A 21,307-nucleotide genomic window follows, 5' to 3' on the forward strand; every position below is an offset into this window, starting at 1 on the left:
AAATTTAAACATGGAAATTTCCTGTTCTTTATGCATTTGATAAAACCTGTCCATAAAAAAAAGAAATGATCTAACTCCCTGAATTTTCAAATTTACAGGCATACTGCTTATAATATTCTCAGAAACTGTTCATTTTCCTTACTTCTAATATTTTGTCCTTATGTTGTTTCTCCTGACCAAATTTTCCAGTTGATTGTTAAACTGATTTACTGGTCAAATCTTTTACTGATTTCATTTTGTAGTTATTTTTCTAATACTGTTAATTTCTACTTCTTCCCTCCCCTGAAAAAGAGGGGTTATCTTCTTTTTTTTTTTAAAGATTTTATTTATTTATTTGACAGAGATCACAAGGAGACAGAGAGGCAGGCAGAGAGAGGGACAGAGGAGGAAGCAGGCTCCCTGCTGAGCAGAGAGCCCGATGTGGGGCTCGATCACAGGACCCTGGGATCATGACCTGAGCTGAAGGCAGAGGCTTTAACCCACTGAGCCACCCAGGTGCCCCCTCTTCTCCTCTTTTTAAAAACTCCTTGAGTTAAAACATTTAGCTTATTTCTCTATCTCAGCTACCAACACCTGCCCTACCCATCCCATACACAAATATACATTTCTCAAACTAAGTTGTCTCTTTTCCTCTATACCAAGAATCATGGTTCTTAAGGACAAAGTTCATGACAGAAGTAGAATACACAATTACTCATTTACTTTTATTTCACATTGCAGAGTCTCCAAATACTACCAGTGGTACCACCAATAAGATAACTGAAAATAACTTTTTAAATGTTTTGTATTTAATCCCTCCATTCTCTTTCCCACCTCTCCGTAGACCATACTTTCCCCTTTTTTACCCATCATTTGATTCTGCAAGTGTCATTATAACATCAGTCCTTATATTAATGCCTCTCTAGTCATTTTGATTCTCTGATGCTTGTTCTCAATAGGTTCCTCGGGAGGGCTAGTAGAAGCAATATTCTTCAAATTCTAACACATATGTAACACTTTGGGCCTTTTATACCTGAAAATCAGCTTGATTATATATAAAATCTTGGGTTCATACACTCTTGAATATCTTAAGACATAAAATTTCCACAATAAATTGTGTCTTCTCTCCTAAGTCTTCTCATAAATATGTTTTTTCTCCTGAACGGTTACTTTTGAAAGGTATAACAAAAATCTGATTCTTCTTCTAAGAGACTTTGTGAATTCTTGCCTACATGTCTGAGGGCTTTTTATTTTTCCTTTAAAGTCCAATAATTTACTAGACTATGTTATATCTCAAGGTTGGTGTTTCCGTGTCAGTGTTCTCAGGTATGTGTTGTGCTTTTTCAAAATGGAATTCCAAATCTGTTTTTAGTTCAGTTAAATTTTTAGTATCTGTTCCCTTACTAGCTTTATTGGCCAGGCGGGGGGGTGGGAGGGGTGGCGGTGCTCCCATTATACATATGTTGGATTTTCTGTGCCTCTTTTCAATGTTAGCTTCTGTCAAATTTGTTTTACAACTATTTCTTACCCTTATTTTTAATGTTTTTCCTTTTCATCTTTCTCTCTCAAGGTACTGTCCATAATGTTTATTTGCTCTTGTACTCCTTCCATTCCCTTCATTTTTAAAATAAATATTCTTTCATTTCTAATATTTTACTAAGTTCTATCACCTAGTTTTTATTTTTTCCTTACACAAACTTTTTTTTTTTTTTTGGTAATGCCTTGGTGGGATTATGTCTTGTCTTGCCTTCTGTCTTGATATCTAATTGTTTCATCTGCTTTGTGGATATGTCTTTCTGGTGTGCTTTCTTGTCTACAGGGTTGCTATTCTGAGTCTCATTTTTCTTTAAAAACTTTGTGAGACTTGACAACAATCATTTTCTAAACTTCAGAAAAAAGCTTGGCCTAGAATTGCTATTCTAACTTCACACTCATAAAACTCCCTCATCTATACATAATGTGTTCAAAAATATAGTTGTTTTCTGATATCTTATCTCTCCACCACTTTTATCAGGATCTTCTCTTTCCTTTGCTGTATTCTTCAGGCGATGCTCAGTTATATTCTCATTTCTTTTGCACTTTTGAGAACTGGTCATGGAAAGAAGCTTTGGTTGGTTTGTTTTCAAAGTTTCACAAAGATGCTCTAGTCCCTTAAGACTTGACCACAGACCTCTCTCACACACCCATTATCTGTGTGTGCAAAACCCCACCCAGTTTTAGCTGGCTTTCTTAAACTGGCCATCCACGATTTCCAGTGATTGCTTTTTGTCTATTTTTTGACTCCCAGATTCATCTGATGTTCCACTGCTTCCCTCTTCTTCTTCCACATTCCACTGCTCCCACCTTCTTTGTACACAGATAGTAATACACAAGTCTTAGAGCTGTTTGTGGTTCATCCCCAACTTACTGGTATTAGAGGATTTACAAAGAAACATGGCAAACTCATTTTCTTGTAAATGTTGTAGGGGTACCTGGGTGGCACAGTTGCATAAGTGTCCAACTCTCACTTTCAGCTCTGGTCATGATCTCAGACTCCTGCGATTAAGCCCCACATGTATAATGCTTATTATACATTTTTTTTACATTATTCAGTCATGAAAATAAAGTACTGACACATACTACAACATGGATGAACCTCAAAAACATTATGCTAAGTGAAAGAAGTCATCAGAAAATATTTGATCCTGTTTATATGAAATGTCCAGAACAGGCAAGAAAGTAGATTAAGAGGCTACCAAGCACTGGGAATGGAGGGAAATGGGGAGGGACCTCTAATGGATACAAGGTTTCTTTTTAGAATGATGAAATACCTAAAACTAGATTATGGTGATGGTTGCAATACTCTATAGACATGCTAAAAACCACTGATTATACAGTTCAAGTGGGTGAACTTTATGGTATATAAACATCTCAATAAAGCTGTGAAAAAAACAAAATAAAGGAGAAAAATTTCCAAATGAATTTCAAAGTTTATAAAGTACTAGAGAATATTAAAGTATACCTTCCTGACTCCCTAATACATAAAATGTAAAAACTAGAGAAAAAAATTGATAATTCATCTAGAGTAAAACTGTAATTTCTTTTACTCATACAAAAAAAAATTAAGAGGAAAATATTTGTGATTCCTATAACTGACAAAGAACTAGTAAGCAAAATGCAAAAGCAACTTCTACAAATCAGTAAGAAAAAAGATGAATAAGCTAACAGAAAATAATGAGCTGAGATAGGAACAGAAATTCACAAAAACAGAACCACAAAAGGACGAGAGAAAAGTTAAGATGCTCAAACTTGTTAATCATCAAGGAGATATAATAAAACCACAATTAAATACCATAAATTTAAAAAATGACAATAAACAAGAGTCCCATCCAAGATAGCAATTTAAGATACTGAACTCACCTCCTCCACAGACACACCAAATCTACACCTAATTATACAGTACTTCTGCCTGAATAGCTTCTACACCACAAAACACAGAGAGGCCACACAGAAAATGGCAAGAGAGATAAAGAAACCAGACACCATAAGGAAAGGAACCTCTACCCCCAACACTGTGAACTGCAGTATGGAGGAATAGTATGAAGGGGCACAGAGGAAAAACAAACAAACAAACAAACAAAAAACTGTGGTTTAAAAAAGCAATTAGTAGGGGCACCTGGGTGGCTTTGTCAGTTAGGAAACTGCCTTTGGCTTGGGTCATGATCCCGGGGTCCTGGAGTCGAGCCCCACAGAGGGCTCCCTGCCCTGTGGGGTACCTGATTCTCCCTTCCCTTCTTGCTCATTCTCTATCTCTTGCTATCTCTCTCTCTCTCTCTCAAATAAAAATGGGTAAAATCGTTAAAAAAAAAAATTCTCAGTAAACTAGGAATAGAAATTTCCTTAGCTTAACAAAAAATATCTACAATAAAGTCACAGCTAACATTATATCTAGTGGTAAGAAATTTAAAAATTACTTAAGAAATAATATTAAAGCAATTAGTATATAAAAGATCCAGCCATATAACCACCAAATAGTGGGGGAACTGCTGGGACTCTCTCCAGATTGGAGGAGCTGGCAAGTGCCACAGTTTACATTCACCTTTCACCTTGATAGTACAATTGGGAACAGAGTTCCAGGTGCCAGAGCCAACCTACCACCTCAGAGAGTACTGGGTCTCTAGCCCACATCAGCCAGTGTGGCACAAACCAACACCCTTGGTCAGCACTCACTAGATCTCCAGCTGTCATGTCAAGGTGACACAGGCACCAAGTACCCCAGAACACCACAGGCCCACATCACTTGCAAGGGCACACCCCGATAACAGAGTACTCTAGGACTACCTGGCTCACACCTGCCTGGATCCAGCCACTCTGCCAAGGGACCCCCTGCATGGAGCACCCCAGGAACCCCTGGCCCATGCTGCCTCAGTTCCAGCCACCCCACCAAGGAGTCCCCTGAATATAGCACTCCAGATCCCCTGGCTTGCACCGCATCTTATCTGCAGTCACCCTAACAGGGCACCCCCTGCACAGGGTGCTCCAGGACACCCTGGCCCACCAAGCCTTGGCTCTAGTCACCCTGCCAAGGCACCCCCTGCACTAAGTACCCCAGACATACCAGCTTGTACCCACTTTAGCTTCAGCAATCCTGCCAGGGCGCCCTCTGTATGGAGAACCCAAGGACCAGCTCATATCCACTTCAGCTTTAGCTGCCCTGCCAGGGTGCCCTCTGTAGGGATAGACCTGGGACCCCCAACCTTGCACCCCCTTCATCTTCAACTGTGCTGCCAGAGTACCCTCTGAGTGGAAGGCCCCTAGATCACCAGACCCATGCCCAATTCCTTGCTGGCCATTCCACCAGGGAGGCCACACCACAGAGTGCCCCAGGGCCCCACTCCAGTCAGCCAAAGTTACCAAGCACACACAGTCTACACAGGGGATGATTATACCCAAGACCACACCTTCAAGTTTAGAGAAGTAGCTGTCCCACCCAATTCATGGAAACAAATAATGAAAGTCAAGCAAAATGGGAGACCAAAGAATAAGCTCCAAACAAAACAGAACAGAACCTCAGAAAAAAACAACTAAATGAAACAGAGATAAGCAATATGCCTGAAAAAGAGTTTAAAATAACAATCAAAGGGGCACCTGGGTGGCTCAGTTGTTAAGCAACTGCCTTCAGCTTGGGTCATCATCCGAGGGTCTTGGGATTGAACCCCACATCAGGCTTCCTGCTCAGAGGGGAGCCTGCTTTTCTCTCTCCCACTCCCATACTTGTGTTCCCTAACTCTCTGTCAAATAATAAATTAATAATTAATAAAATAATAAAATCTTTAAAAGTAAAATAAAATAAAATAATGATCATAAAGACATTCACCAGACTACAGAGAAGAGTGGGAGAACTCGATGAAACCTTCAATAAAGAGGTAGTAAATGCTAAAAAGATGTAATCAAATTTGAAGAACATATTAACTAAAATGGAAAATACACTAGACAGAATCAACAGCCCATAAGAAGATACGAAAGACTGGATTAGCAGTTTGGAAAACAGGGTAATGGAAAGCATCCAAGCTGAAGAACGAAAAGAAAAAAAGAATTTTTCAAGATGAGAATTAGGCTAAGGGATCTCTTGGACAACATCAAGTAAATTAACATTCACAATACAGGGTTCCCAGAAGAGAAAGGGAAAAAGGGCAGAAAACAATATGAAGAAATAATAGCTAAAAACGTTCCAGACCAAGGGAAGGAAACAGACATCCAAGTTCAGGAAGCACAAAGAGCTGCAAACAAGATGAACCCAAGAGGTCCACACCAAGACAACATAATATAAATAGCAAAAGTTAGATAAAGAGAGAATTTAAAAAGCAGGAGAGGAAAAAAGTTACAGAGAAGGAAAACCTCACAAGGCTATCAGCTGATTTTTCAGGAGAAACTCTGCAGCCAGAAGAGAGTGGCATGATATATTCAAAGGGCTAAAAGGAAAAAAAAAATACAACCAAAAATACTATATCGGGCATTCAGAACTGGAGAGATAAAAAAAAGTTTCTCATTCAGAACTAGAGAGATAAAAAAACAGTTTCTCAAACAAAAATTAAAGAAGTTCATTGCCACTAAACCAGCCTTTAAAAAAACTGAAAAGTGACTTCTATAAGTGGGGGGGAGAAAAGCCATAATGAGAAATAAGAAAATTATGAAGAAAAAAAGATGTAAAATTTAACAACATATATATAAAACATGGAGGAGGAACTAAAAAAGTTTTTTTTTAATGTGTTCAAATTTAAATGACCATCAACTTAATACAGACTGCTATATACTTAGGACCCTACATATGAATCTCATGGTAACTACAAACCTAAAAATAAAGAAAAAGAAAATCAAGTGTAACACTATAGAAAGTCATCAATAAAAAGGAAGAGAGAAAGAAAAAAGGAACAGAGAAGAACTACAAAAACAAACAAAAAACTATGAACAAAATGGCAAAAAGTACATACCTATCAATAATTATCTTATATGTAAACAGACTAAATGCTCCACCAACCAAAAGACACAGGGCAATGAAATGGATTTAAAAAAAAAAAAAAAAGACTCGTTTATACACCACCTACAAGAAACTCACTTCAGACCTAAAGATATATTAAAAACTGAGTTAAAGTATGGAATACAACAGGGGCGCCTGGGGGGCTCAGTGGGTTAAAGCCTCTGCCTTCGGCTCAGGTCATGATCCCAGAATGCTGGGATAGAGCCCCGCATCAGGCTCTCTGCTCAGCAGGGAGCCTGCTTCCCCCCTCTCTCTCTGCCTGCCTCTCTGCCTCTCTCCTACTTTTTATTTATTCATCTGACAGAGGTCAGATGAATAAATAAAACCTTGAAAAAAAAAAGTATGGAATACAACATACCATGCAAACAGAAATGAAAAAAAAAAAACAAAAAACAAAAAACGCTGGGGTAGCAATACTTTTATCAGACAAAAATGGACTTTAAAACAAAGACTCTAACAAGAGACAAAGAAGGGCATTACATAATGATAAACAGGTCAATCCCACAGGAGTATACAACAATTTTAAGTATCTATACACCGAAACTTGGAGCACCTAAATACATAAAGCAAAGACACAAAAGGAAACATTAATAGTAATACAATAATACAAAATTATTATTTTGTGGGGTGCTTGGGTGGCTCAGTGGGTTAAGCCTCTGCCTTCAGCTCAGATCATGATCCCAGGGTTCTGGGATCGAGCCCTGCATCGGGCTCTCTGCTTGGTGGGGAGCCTGCTTCCTCTTCTCTCTCTGCCTGACTCTCTCCTACTTGTGATCTCTGTCTGTCAAATAAATAAATAATATCTTTAAAAAAAAATTTATTATTTTGTATTATTACCATTACAAAATTAGTAATACAATAATAACAAAGGACTTTAAGACCCCCACTTACATCAATGGACAGATCATCCAGGCAGAAATTCACTAAAGGAACAGTGTCTTTGTTCAGGGGCTTGAACTCACAACTCTGAGATCAAGAACGTGAGCCAGCTGAGATCAAGACCTGAGCTGAGATTAAGAGTCGGACACTTAACCAACTGAGCCACCCAGGCACCCCAAAGAACAGTGTCTTTGAATGACATGTTTGACCAGATGGACCTAATTATATACAGAACATTCCATCCAAAAACAGAGTACACAGCCTTTTTGTTGATACCACATATTAGGCTACAAAAACAAGTCTCAATAAAGTTAAGAAGACTGAAATATGCATTTTTTCTGACTACAAAGGTATAAAACTAAAAATGAATTACCAAAAAAAAAAAAAAAAAAAAAAACCTGGTAAAAACCACAAACAAGTGGATGCTAAACAACATAGTAATAACCACCCAACTGGTCAATGAAGAAATCAAATAGGAAATCAAAACATACATGGAGGGGCGCCTGAGTGGCTCAGTAGGTTAAAGCCTCTGCCTTCGGCTCAGGTCATGATCCCAGGGTCCTCGGATCGAGCCCCGCATTGGGCTCTCTGCTCATCAGGGAGCCTGCTTCCCCCTCTCTCTCTGCCTGCCTCTCTGCCTACCTGTGACCTCTGAGTGTCAAATAAATAAATAAAATCTTTAAAAAAAAAATACATGGAGACAAATGAGAACATAAACATAATAATCCAAATCTTTAATGCAGCAAAATACAATTCTTAAAGGAAAATTTACAGTGATACATACCTCACCAAGAAATAAGAAAAATCTCAAATAATCTTACACCTAAAATAACTAGAAAAAGAACAAAGCCCACAGTGAATAGAAGGAAGGAAATAATAAAGAGCAGAACACAAATAAATGAAATAGACTAATAAAATACCCCCCCAAAAAATCAATGAAACCAAGAGCTAGTTCTCTGAAAATAAAACAAAACTGATAAGCTTTTAGCCAGAATCATAAAAAAAGAGGACATAAATAAAATCAGAAATGAAAGAGAACCAACACCACAGAAATACAAGAATTATGAAAATAATACCAAAAAAGAAAAAAATTAATATGCCAGCAAATTGACAATCTAGAAGAAATGGATAAATTCCTAGAGACATACAATCCTCTAAAACTAAATCAGGAAGACTAGAAAATCTGAACTAACCAATTACTCATAACAAAATTGAGCTGGTGGGGAGCCTGGGTGGCTCAGTGGGTTAAACCCTCTGCCTTCGGCTCAGGTCACGGTCCCAGGGTCCTGGGATTGAGCCCCACATCAGGCTCTCTGCTCAGCAGGGAGCCTGCTTCCCATTCCCACTCTTTCTCTGCCTGCCTCTCTGCTTACTTGTGACCTCTGTCTGACAAATAAATAAATAAAATCTTTGAAAAAAAAAATTGAGCTGGTAAAAAAACAAAACCAAAACCTCCCACCAAATAAAAGCCCAAGACTAGATGGCTTCACAGGCTAATTCTACTAAACATGTAAAGAAGAGTTAATACCTATTCTTCTCAAACTATTCAAAAAATAGAAAAGGAAGGAAAACTTCTAACTTCACTCTCTGAGGCCAGCATTCAAAACCAGATAAAACACTACAAAAAAAGAAAATTACAGGCCAATATCTTTGATGAACATAGATATAAAAATCCCCAATATTACCCAATTGAATCCAACAATACATTAAAAAAGTCATTCACGGGACACCTGGCTGGTTCAGTAGATTAAGCATCTGCCTTCAGCTCAGGTCATGCATGACTCCAGGGTCCTGGGATCCAGTCCCACATCAGGCTCCTTGCTCAATGAGAAGCCTGCGTCTCCTTCTGTCGCTCTCCCTGCTTGCGCTCTCACTCTCTCTCTGAAAAATAAGTAAAATCCTGAAAAAAATCACTCACAACAATCAAGTAGGATTTATTCCTGAGATGCAAGGGTGGTTCGATATCCACATAACAATTAATGTGCTACATCACATCAACAAAACAAAGGGTGAGAACCACATGATCATTTTAACAGATGCAGAAAGAGCATTTAACAAAGTAAACAAAGTAAAAAAAATCCATTCACCAGGAGCCTGGGTGGCTCCGTTGGTTAAGCGACCAACTCTTGGTTTTGGCTCAGGTCATGATTTCAAGGTTGTGAGATCCAGGCTCAGTGGGAAGTCTGCCTGAGATTCTCTCTCTCCCTCTCCTTTCTGCTCTGCTGCTCCCCTGTCTCACACACTCTAAAATAAATAAAACCTTTAAAAAAAAAAAATCCACTCAACTAAGTAGATTTAGAGGACACATACCTCAACACAATAAAGGCCATATGTGAAAAACCCAAAGCTAACATCATCCTCAGTGGGGAAAAACTGAACTTTTCTCCTAAGATCAGGAAGAAGATAAGAATGTCCACTCTCCCCACTTTTATTCAACATAATACTCAAAGTCCTAGTCACAGTAATCAGACAAGAAAAGAAATAAAAGGAATTCAAATTGGTAAGGAAAAAGTAAAACTTCCATTATTGACAGATTACATGATACTCTCTTATATAGAAAACCCTAAAGACTCCCCCCAAAAACTACTAGACCTGATAAATGAATTCAGGAAAGTTGCAGAATACAAACTCAATATACAGTTATCTGTTGCATTTCTATACACTAATAATGAAACAGCAGAAAGAAATGAAGAAAGCAGTCCCATTTCCAATTGTGCCCAAAATAGTAAAATACCAAAGAATAAACGTAACCAAGGAGGTGAAAGACCTGTATTCTGAAAACTATAAAATACTGATGAAAGAAAATAAAGATGACACAAACAAAAGAGAAAGATATTCCATGGTCATGGCTTGGGAGAAAAATATTATTAAAATGTCCACACTACCCAAAGCAATCTACAAATTTAATGCAAATCCATATCAAAATACTTTTCACAGAACTAGAACAAATAATCCTAAAAGTTGTATGGAACCACAAAAGACCCCAAATAGCCAAAGTAATGTGGAAAAAGAAGAACAAAACAAGATTATCACAATCCAGATTTGAAGATACACTACAAAGCTACATTAATCCAAACAGTATAGTACTGGCACAAAAACAGACACGTAGATCAATGGAACAGAATGGAATAGAACAGAACAGAGCCTGGGTCAATTAATCTTTGGCAAAGGAGGCAATATGCAATGGGAAAAAAGATAATCCCTTCAACAAATAGTGCCAGGAAAACTGGACAGCTACATGCAAAAGAATGAAACTGGACCACTTTCTTACACCATACACAAAAGTAAACTCAAAACGGATTAAAGACCTAAATGTGAGACCTGAAACCACAGAAATCCTAGAAGAGAGCACAAGCAGTAATTTCTTTGACATGTGTCAGAAGAACATTTTTCTAGACATGTCTCCAAAGGCAAGGGAAACAAAAATAAACTACTGGGAGTATATCAAAATTAAAAAGTCTGCACAGCAAATCAAACAACTGACAAAACTAAAAGCTGATCTACTGAATAGGAGATGATAGTTGCAAATGACATACCCAAGAAAGGGTTAGTATCCAAAATATAAAAGAACTTACAAAACTCAACACCAAAAAAAACCCCCAAATAATCCAATTAAAAATGGACAAAAGAGGGGCGCCTGGGTGGCTCAGTGGGTTAAAGCCTCTGCTTTCGGCTCAGGTCATGATCCCAGGGTCCTGGGATCCAGCCCCATGTCAGGCTTTCTGCTCAGCAGGGAGCCTGCTTCCCCCTCTCTCTCTCTGCCTGCCTCTCTGCCTGCCTCTCTGCCTACTTGTGATCTCTCTCTGTCAAATAAATAAATAAAATATCTTTAAAAAAAAAAAATGGACAAAAGACATAAACAGACATTTCTCCAAAGACATAGGAATGACCAACAGACACACGAAAAGATGCTCAACATCACTACTCATTAGGGAAATGCCAATCAAAAACACAATGATATATCACCTCACTCCTGTCAGAATAGCTAAAATTAATAACACAAGGAACAACTAGTGTTGACAAGAATGTGGAGAAAAAGGAACCCTCGTGCACTGTTGATGGAAATGCAAATTGGTGTAACCACTTTGGAAAATAGTATGGAGGGTCCTCAAAAAATTGAAAATGGAATTACCATATGATCCAGTAATTCCACTACTGGGTACTTACCTGAAAAATACAAAAATTCTAATTTGAAAAGACATATGCACCCTTTCAGCTTTTGCAGCATTCTTTACAATAGCCAAATTATGGAAACAGCCCGTTTTCACTGATTGATAAATGGATAAAGGTGTGGTGTGTATACACAGGATAGATGGACAGAAAGATGGAGAGATAGCTACACACACATACATACACACACACACACTATGGAATATTACTCAGCCATAAAAATGAAATCATGCCATTTATAATAACATGGATTGATCTAGAAAGTATATAATGCTAAGTGAAATAAGTCAGAGAAAGACAACTACCACACAGTTACTCAGATGTAAACTTTTAACTATAGAAAACTGATGGTTACCTGATTGGGGTGGGGGTGGAAATAAGTGAAGGGGTTTAAGAGTACACTTATGAAGAGCACTGAATAATGTATAGAATTGTGGAAACAATACATTGTACACCTGAAACTAATATAACACTGTATGTTAAGTGAACTGGATTTAAAATTAAAAAACAAAAACAAAAAACACATTAGACCAAATGGATTTAAGAGATATACAGAGAACATGCCATCCAAAACTAACAGAATACGCATTATTCTCAAGCACACATGGAACACTCTCCAGCATAGATCATATACCAGGCCACAAAACAAATCTTAGTAAGTTTAAGAATATTGAAATGAGGGGTTCCTAGGTGACTCAGTTGGTTAAGCGGCTGCCTTCGGCTCAGGTAACTTCCAGGGTCCTGGGATCGAGCCCAGCATCGGGCTCCCTGCTCAGCAGAGAGCTTCTCTTTCTCCCTCTGCCTGCTGCTCTGCTTACTTGTGCTCTCTCTCTCTCTCTCTCTTTCAAATAAATAAATAAAATCTTTAAAAAAAAAATACTGAAATGATATCAAAAATCTTTTCCAACCACAATGGTATGAAACCAGGAATCAATCACAAGACTGAAAAATCTGTAAATATGTGGAGATTAGACAACATGCCATTGAACAACCAATGGATGAAAAAAGAAAAAAAAAAAAGCTTGAAACAAATGAAGATAAAACATACCAAAACTTACAGGATGCAGCACAACCAGTTCTAACAGAGAATCTAATATGTGATAAGTGATAAATGCCTATATTAACAAGTGAATCTAATATGTGATAAGTGATAAATGCCTATATTAACAAGAAAGATCTCAAATAAACAACCTAACTTTACAACTCAAGAACTAGAAAAGGAAGACTAAATTAAGCCCAAAATCAGTAGGAAAGGAATGAAATAGATCAAAGATCAAAGCAGATATAAATGAAATAGAGACTAAAAAGAAAAGAAAACAAAACAAAATCAATGAAACCAAGAGCTGTTGTTTTGAAACGATAAAAAATACACAGACCTTTAGCTAGGCTTACCAAAAACAAAAATGAGGACTTGAAATCAGAAATAAAAGAGATGTTACAACTATTACCACAGAATACAAAAGATCTTAAAAGACTACTCTAATACACATATGCATGTGCAACAGAATACTATTCAGCCATAAAAAAGAAAAATTCTATTTGCAACAAAACAGATGGACCTTGACAGCATTCCACTAACTGAAGTAAGTCAGAGAAAGACAAATACCACATGATCTCACTTACATGTGGAATATAAACAAAAGCGAAAAAGAAGTCACAGATACAGAGAACAGATTACTGGCTGTCAGAAGCTGGGGGTAGGTGAAATGGGTAAAGGTGGTCAAAGGTACAAACTCCCAATAAAGTAAGTCCTGGGAATATAATGCACAGTATGATGACTATAGATAATAATACTGTATTTCTATGTGAAAGTTGCTAAGACAGTAAATTTTAAGTTTTCGTAAGGAAAAAAGTGCAACTATGTGTGGTGATGAATATTAACTGGACTTACTGCAGTAATCATTTCACTATATATGTACATCAAATCATTATGTTGCACTCACGAAACTAATAAAATGCTATATGTCAATTATATCTCAATTACAAAAAATTATGTCAACAGAGTCACATACAGACCAATCAAAACATGTTTCTAAGTTTTCCTTTTTACCTATTACGAATAATGGTTGGCTTTCCTCAACAACTGGCTAGAACAGTGTTTATTTTTCCCAGTGACTTAAATACCCAATATTCACGCTCTTTCCAGGAAGGTGAGTGGCTACAGAAATTCCAGTATGGAGGTCACAGGCAGCTTGCTCTGAAAACAGGGCTCACTTGGCACTGCAATGCTTCTGCTTTTTCCATCCCCACATATTCCCCAAATTGATTCACTATCTCTGTATTTCCTGATTAGAGATTTGTGTCCCTGGTCTTAGTATCATCTTTTAGTTTCTTCCAAAGTGTGCTGTATTAAAATTTATAGTGCTTTGCGCGAATGTTTATAGCAGCAATGCCCACAATAGCCAAACTATGGAAAGAACCTAGATGTCCATCAACAGATGAATGGATAAAGATGTGGTATATATACACAATGGAATACTATGCAGCCATCAAAAGAAATGAAATCTTGCCATTTGCGACGACGTGGATGGAACTAGAGGGTATTATGCTTAGCGAAATAAGTCAATCGGAGAAAGACAACTATCATATGAGCTCCCTGATATGAAGAAGTGGAGATGCAATGTGGGGGGATTGGGGGGTAGGAAAAGAAAAAATGAAAGAAGGTGGGATTGGGAGGGAGACAAACCATAAAAGACTCAATCTCAAAAAAACAGACTGAGGGTTGCTGGGGGGAGGGGGGATGGGAGAAGGTGGTGGGGATATAGACATTGGGGAGGGTATGTGCTATGATGAGTGCTGTGAAATGTGTAAACCTGGCGATTCACAGACCTGTACCCCTGGGGATAAAAATACATTATATGTTTATTAAAAAAAAATAAATTTAAAATTAAAAAAAATTTATAGTGCTTTGGATTTATATTTTGAGACTGACCCTTTCACTGAAAAGGCTTTATCATATTTTTAGCTTTTTCTCTCTGATAAAAAGCTATCAGATCCGGGACGCCTGGGTGGCTCAGTTGGTTAAGCGGCTGCCTTCGGCTCAGGTCATGATCCCAGCGTCCTGGGATCGAGTCCCACATCCGCCTCCTTGCTCGGCAGGGAGGCTGCTTCTCCCTCTGCCTCTGGCTGCCACTCTGTCTGCCTGTGCTCGCTCGTGCTCTCTCCCTCTCTGACAAATAAATAAATAAAATCTTAAAAAAAAAAACACCTTAAAAAAAAAAAAAGCTATCAGATCCAACATGAGTTGGAAATATGTAGTAAATATTCACTCATGACACACTACCTCAAACTGATTCAGTTTTTATTTTATTTTAAAGATTTTATTTATTTGTCAGAGAGAGAGAGTACACACAAGCAGGCAGAGAGGCAGGCAGAGAGAGAGGAGGAAGCAGGCTCCCTGCCAAGCAAGGAGCCCAATGCGGGACTCGATCCCAGGACCCCAGGATCATGACCTGAGCTGAAGGCAGCGGCTTAACCAACTGAGCCACCCAGGCGTCCCCTGATTCAGTTTTTAACTAAGTTTTTATTTTTCACTAAGACAGACCTCTTAATTCTTTGATATTAATATAACAGATAAAAATGTATTTTTCTTATTTTTTAAACTTTTTATTTGTAGTGAAAGCAGCCAGACATAAACTGATCACCTATTTTACAATTCCATTTCTATGAACTATCCAGAATAGGTAAGTCCACAAAGATGGAAAGAAGACTGGTGGTTACCAGGACTGGAAAGGACAATGAAAAATAGGAAGTCATTGCTTAACAGGTATGGAGTTTTCTTTTTGGGTGACAAAAATGTTTTGGACCTAGAAAGAGGTGGTGATTGCACAAGACCATGGATGTGATGAATGCCAATGAACTGTGTCTCTGAATGGCAAGTTTTAGGTTATACAAATTTCGCCTCATTTTTAACTTAAAAAAAAGGGAAGCAACACTGAGCTATATAAAGAAACTAGGAAACAAATAAAAATATAAGTTCACCTAAGAATATTCACAAGAAATCAATACACGAATGAAAACTATGATCAATATCTAGCACGAAATTACTAAATGTAATAAAATCATCACCTCTATGAACACAAGACAAATGAAGGTATATCCAGCAGGAAAGGGCAAGACTTCAGAACTAAAATGTAGATAGCAGTGTGGGAGGGGAGATGTATGTGCTTTTTTTAAAATAGAGAATTCTAGAATAGTTTGGCACTTTTAAAAAAAATCTTATTTATGAGAGGGAGACAGAAAATTGAGTGGGGGGAGGGTCAGAGGGAGAAGCAGCCCCCGCTGAGCTGAGGGGCTCCAACCCAGGATCCTGGGATCATGACCTGAGCCAGAGGCAGACACTTAACTAACTGAGCCACCCAGGTGTCCCAATTTAGCACTTTTTTAAAAAGACAATAACAGTTGGGGAGGATGTGCAGAAACTGACACCCTCATACATTGATGGAGGAAATGTAAAATGGAATAGCCACAACAAAAAACAATGTGGCAGTTCCTCAAATTTAAACAAGAGTTAACAAACAACCCAGCAATTCTACTCCTAAGTATATACTCAAGAGAATTGAAAACATGTCCTCAGGACAACTTGTAAACAATATTCACAGCATTATTCATCATAGCCAAAAAGTGGGAAAAAAACCAATATTCATCTATAATGATGGAAAATCAAACTGTGGCATATCTACACAATGGAATTCTAGCCATAAAAAGTAATGAAGTTAAATACATGGATGAACCTAAAAAACCTGTTGAGCAAAAGCAGCCAGACAAAAATGGCCACATATTGTATGATTGTTTATACTGAAATGTCCAGAACAGGGGCACCTGGATGGCTTAGTCATTAAGCATTTGCCTTCGGCTCAGGTCATGATCCTAGGGTCCTGGGACAGAGACCTGCATCGGGCTCCCTGCTCAGTGGAAAGCCTGCTTCTCCCTCTCCTACTTCCCCGCTTGTGTTCCCTCTCTCACTGTGTCTCTCTCTGTCAAATAATAAATAAAATCATAAAAAAAAAAAATGTCCCAAACAGGCAAATCCATAGAGACAGAAAATAGATTAGTGGTTACCAGGGGATGGCCGGGAGGGTGAAATGGGGAATGACTGCTAATGGGTACAGATTCTTTCCTGCATAATAAAAATGTTAAAAAAAAAAAAAAAAAGTCAGGAATTAGAAAGGGGTGATGGTGGCATAACCTGGGAGTATACTAAAACTGAATTTTACACGGGTGAATTTTATGTTATATGAATTATCTTTCCATTTTTAAAATGTTAAATTAAAAAGAAACAAATGGTTGGTTGGCAAACTGGTCATTTAAAACCCAAGATTCTTTTTTGAATTACTAAAGGTGGAATGCTGAGATCACTGAAATAAAAGGTAAAGTGAAAATTTCCCTACTAGCAACTCTGAGCCAGCATCTCAGGTAAATGTCATGGGTACTGGGATTCCTATACTGGGTGGTGGTTTGGATTACATACTTGGGAGGGCTCACCCTTCTAATTCTCAACTTTAAAAATAGTGATCAAGGGGCACCTGGGTGGCTCAGTGAGTTAAAGCCTCTGCCTTCAGCTCAGGTCATGATCCCAGCGTCCTGGGATCGAGCCCCACATCGGGCTCTCTGCTCTGCAGGGAGCCTGCTTCCTCTCCTCTCTCTCTGCCTGCCTGCCTCTCTGCCTACTTGTGATCTCTGTCAAATAAATAAATAAAATCTTTAAAAAAAAAATAGTGATCAAATTTCCCAAGTTTAAGTCTTATCTCCCCCACCTACAAAATACACCATGGTCTAAAAGTGTCAACCTTTTCTCTCCCCTCTTAAGATGCTCTCAGCTAGGGAAATAAGAAAACTACTTAGCTAAACCGTAAAAGCTGTGAATGATCTACAGCTATGAATATGTTTCCCTCTCAACTCCTCCAACTCCTCTCAACTCCTCCGTCTTGAAATATTACTTGGGCAATTTTAAAAATCAAAATTTAAAACATTAGCAAGAATGCCACCAAGATAAACATGCTACTGGATGGTAGTAGGTCCTTAGGCTCGGGTTCCCTGTCTTTTCTAGTCTCGTGCATTTTAAAGTTAAAGACACACTAAAATTCTTTTCAATTAGGATCTATGAACCATCTGCATCAGAATCACCTGTGGTGCCCAGCCCAACTTAGACTTAAAAAATCAAAATCTCTGGGGATGGAATCCAGGAACTTATTTTCAAACTAATCCTTACATACACTAAGTTTGCAAATCACAGTTCTAAAAAGTTCAATAAAATGGGACCAACAGCCATTTAAGATATAGGTAATGTGTAAGATAGTGACTATACCTGACTATACCTGACTATATACTATATGAAGACATCTTCACTACTACTGAGAAGTTTACCTGTCAGAACACCTATTATGTCTGGAATTCATTTATTATACAATGAATGAGTTCATTTATTGTATAATAAATGAATTCCAGACATAATATGAATGTAATACATGTGCTGTATAAATGTACAAAACATTAAATGGCATGGATGACAAAGTAGTGATATACTCATATTCAAGTAAAAGAGATTTTCAACATACTGTAGAAAATATGGGAAAAAAGACAGTGTTTGTAATCTTATTTCTTCTGTACCTGAATAATAAAGGATTGAATTTCAGCTAATAAAGACATAAACAGAGATAAACTTCATTAAATCAAGTTTTGAAACACTAATTTCCCCGGGTGCCTGGCTGACTCAGTCAGTAGAGCATGTGACTCTTGATCTCAGGATTTTAAGTTCAAACCTCATGTACAGTATACTTAAAACAACAATGACACCTAATTTCCCCTGTGAGTAACTTCAAACATCAACATACAGACACAGCATATACCTATCACTACTAGGATGGTTTTTGCTAGCACACATTAACGACTTTCCTAACAGTGAGATCTTAACTTTTCCACTCCGACCTTCCTAATTCTGCCAACAGGTTTACTCATGGAAATAAACTCAATTTTGTGTAAGAAAAATCCTTCTTGATTTTAAACTATTTATGCTGATACACAATAGCCCTGATTCTTTTACTGCTTCAAGCTTAAAAAGCATGGAGAATCTCTTAAAAGTATATGGAAAGTTTCTGGTCCACAGACAGGAAACATTTCCAAATTACTATGAAAGAAGATTTATTTCACCTCCTTTAATTCTATTTTCAAAAGCAGATCCATTTTGATGATAGAAGTCCCAGTGTTTTAAAATATTATCTAGTTACAGTGAGCAATAGCCATTCATTCAAAGTATTTATAGAGCACTCACTACATACCCCAGACTGTTCCAGAGCTAGGAACAAGAACACAGCAGTGAACAAAACATGCCAAACAAAAATACTGCTCACAATATTATATTGATGATTTAGTGTCCGATCACTACAAATATGGAGTTACAAGTACTACAATATATGTAGGCAGGAAAGACCAGAATCTGTACCAATCCTACAGCAGACCAAGCAAATATGTTTCTGAAATAATTTCTATTACTATATTTAAATGCAAGAAAGAGTGCAGGATGTCTACAGTTTCCAAGGTCTCCAGTGTTTGAATATACTCTATAGTATTCTCTCTCATAATTATACTCTACACTAAAATATTGTAACAAGATGTAGCAATAGAAAATAAGTAAACCAAGTAAAACAGAAAAGATCATTAAGAAATGAAAACACTTAAAATCAATACACCAAGTAATCTCTAAAATGCGTTCCTCTGAACTCTAATAAAAGTCCTAGGAGTCTTTTTAAACCAAGAAAAGCAGCAGGCAGAGAAAATGAAACTTGTACTTCTGTCACTTTAGAATTAATTTATTTCTTCAACATTTCTGCATAAAAAAATAAAAAATAAGCAATAAAAAATAAAAATTAAAAAATCATAAAAAATTATGCTATCTATGAGACACAAAATGGATAGACCAGAGAACCTTGATGCCCAATTTAGATGAAAGAAAAAAACCACAGCCTACTCAGAAAAACTGGTTATTCCTTCCTCAAACCCAGGTACAGGTAGTTTCGGAGTGGGTTGGATTTTTTGTGTTTTGTTGCTTTTTTTTTTTTTTTTTTGTAACTGCTTCGGCGTTCCCGAAACCTGAACGGATTGCACTTCAGGAAAACACTTTGGTGCCACACAGCTGCGGCCTTCTCAGTCCCGACCCCGCGGTTCCAAAACTGACTCCGCAGCCCCTGAGCAAGGAGGGGAATAAAAAAAAAACCTTGTCGCCCTAAAACCAACCGAAGAAGGGCTGGCTGGCCCACCACAAGCCCACTGTGGCCCCGCGTGCCCCGCGCGTCCCCCAGGTGCCCTTGCAAGCAGCGGCCCGCTGGGTAAGCCGCGCCCGTTCCCCGCGGACTCCAGTTCAGCCCGCCGGCGGGTCCCTCCCCTAGCCCGCCCCGGGACCCGCCGGGCCCGCTGCGCCGGCTCCGCCCCTCGTCTCCCTACCCGGCCCGGATTCCCAGGCCCGAAGCAACGCAGCCCGAGGCGGGAGGGCGCGGCAGAGCCCGGGGAGCCCCGGCACCCCCAGCAACGCCCTCTCCCTACAGGCCGCAAAGGCCAGCTGGGAGCGGGCGCTGCCGCAGACCCCCACCAGGCCCGCGCCCCGGACTCTGGCCTGGGCTGACGCCGCCCTCATCTCTTACCTGCGTTCCCACCACAACGATCTGAGGCAACTGGATGATGTCGGCGCCCACCGTGTTGAAGACATCCTGGAGCTTGTTGATAACAGGAATTAGCGCTTCCATGACTCCGAAAACACGGGACCCTCGCCCGCCCGGCCACGGCAATGAATGGGGCCGGGGCCCAGAGTCCGCCTCCTTCCTCCTCTCCTCCGCCCTCTCCTCGGGAGCCGGCACCCATTGGACCCCGCCCGCCAGCTCGCTACCTGCCCCCTCCCGGCAGGCCACGCGCTAAGAGGAAGGTGGAGAGAAACAAAGTCTGCCGGGAGTTGTAGTCCTGGGTCGGAGGAACACCGAGGCCTACGACTTCCAGAAGGCTGAGCGGCGCCGGGCGGGCGGAGAGCTGAGAGCTCTGACATGGTTCACCGGCACCTATCAAAAGACTATGGAGCGAGGCCCCGAGAGCAGGAGGGAAGAGATACATTTATGTTTCTCTTATGTATTAGGGCCCTAACGGGTGTGAAAATGCCAGATATGAATGTGTGTTAAGTACAGCGGAATATCTTGATTATCCAAGATGTCATTTCCTTATGGGGTCGCTTGCTTAACGAGGGAGGGCTGAAGAATCTAAAAGGATAGCTGATGCCTCAGGCTCCCCAATCAAATGCACAAGATCTGTAGTGATACTACAGGGTGCTACAGCGTGGGGTGCTATTTTGCAAAAACACAACACCAGCCCCTGTTAGAACACGCGGGTTCGCCTAGATTTTTGTAAAAACGTGTTTAAAAACAAACAAAAAAAGTTTTAAGAAACCTTATGTCAAGAGCTTTGGAGGGGAGAGGAGGCTGAGCCCTTGTTCTCTATATTCTGTATAAAACTTCACTTGCTGTGGCCTGATTCCTGGCAAAGCGGAGATCTGGTAACTGCCCTACTTGCTTTTTTCTAACTGGGCCCACTGAAACTATTCGTGTTTTTCTTTTTTAGACAAATCCTACCTCTCCTCTACTCCAAACCTCCAAATGTTTCTTATTTCGAAGTAAAGAAATGTGACACTTGAGCAAAGATCTCAAGTAGGTGAGGAGAGGCGTGTCTGACTGGCTTATATGGGTAAGCGTCTGTGTTGGGCTAAGGTCAGGATCCCAGGATCCT

The 21,307-nt window shown here is 39.1% G+C and overlaps 1 protein-coding gene across 8 annotated transcripts in view; it reads right to left on the minus strand.

The window, feature by feature from the left end:
• Window positions 1–20,417, minus strand: part of DNM1L (dynamin 1 like) — a 52,685-nt gene extending 32,268 nt beyond the window's left edge. For 5 of the 8 annotated variants that reach the window (XM_047739519.1, XM_047739515.1, XM_047739514.1 and 2 more), the window contains exon 1: window positions 20,182–20,414. In XM_047739519.1, the coding sequence (XP_047595475.1) occupies window positions 20,182–20,283 (102 nt within the window). In that variant the 5' untranslated portion in view covers window positions 20,284–20,414. Of the gene's footprint in view, window positions 1–20,181 lie in introns of all 8 variants that reach the window. The other 3 variants (XM_047739522.1, XM_047739521.1, XM_047739520.1) reach the window with 2 other exon arrangements.
• Between the last annotated feature and the right edge of the window lie 890 nt (window positions 20,418–21,307).

The sequence above is a fragment of the Lutra lutra genome, chromosome 8 (assembly GCF_902655055.1).
Source record: "Lutra lutra chromosome 8, mLutLut1.2, whole genome shotgun sequence".
NCBI lineage: Eukaryota > Metazoa > Chordata > Mammalia > Carnivora > Mustelidae > Lutra > Lutra lutra.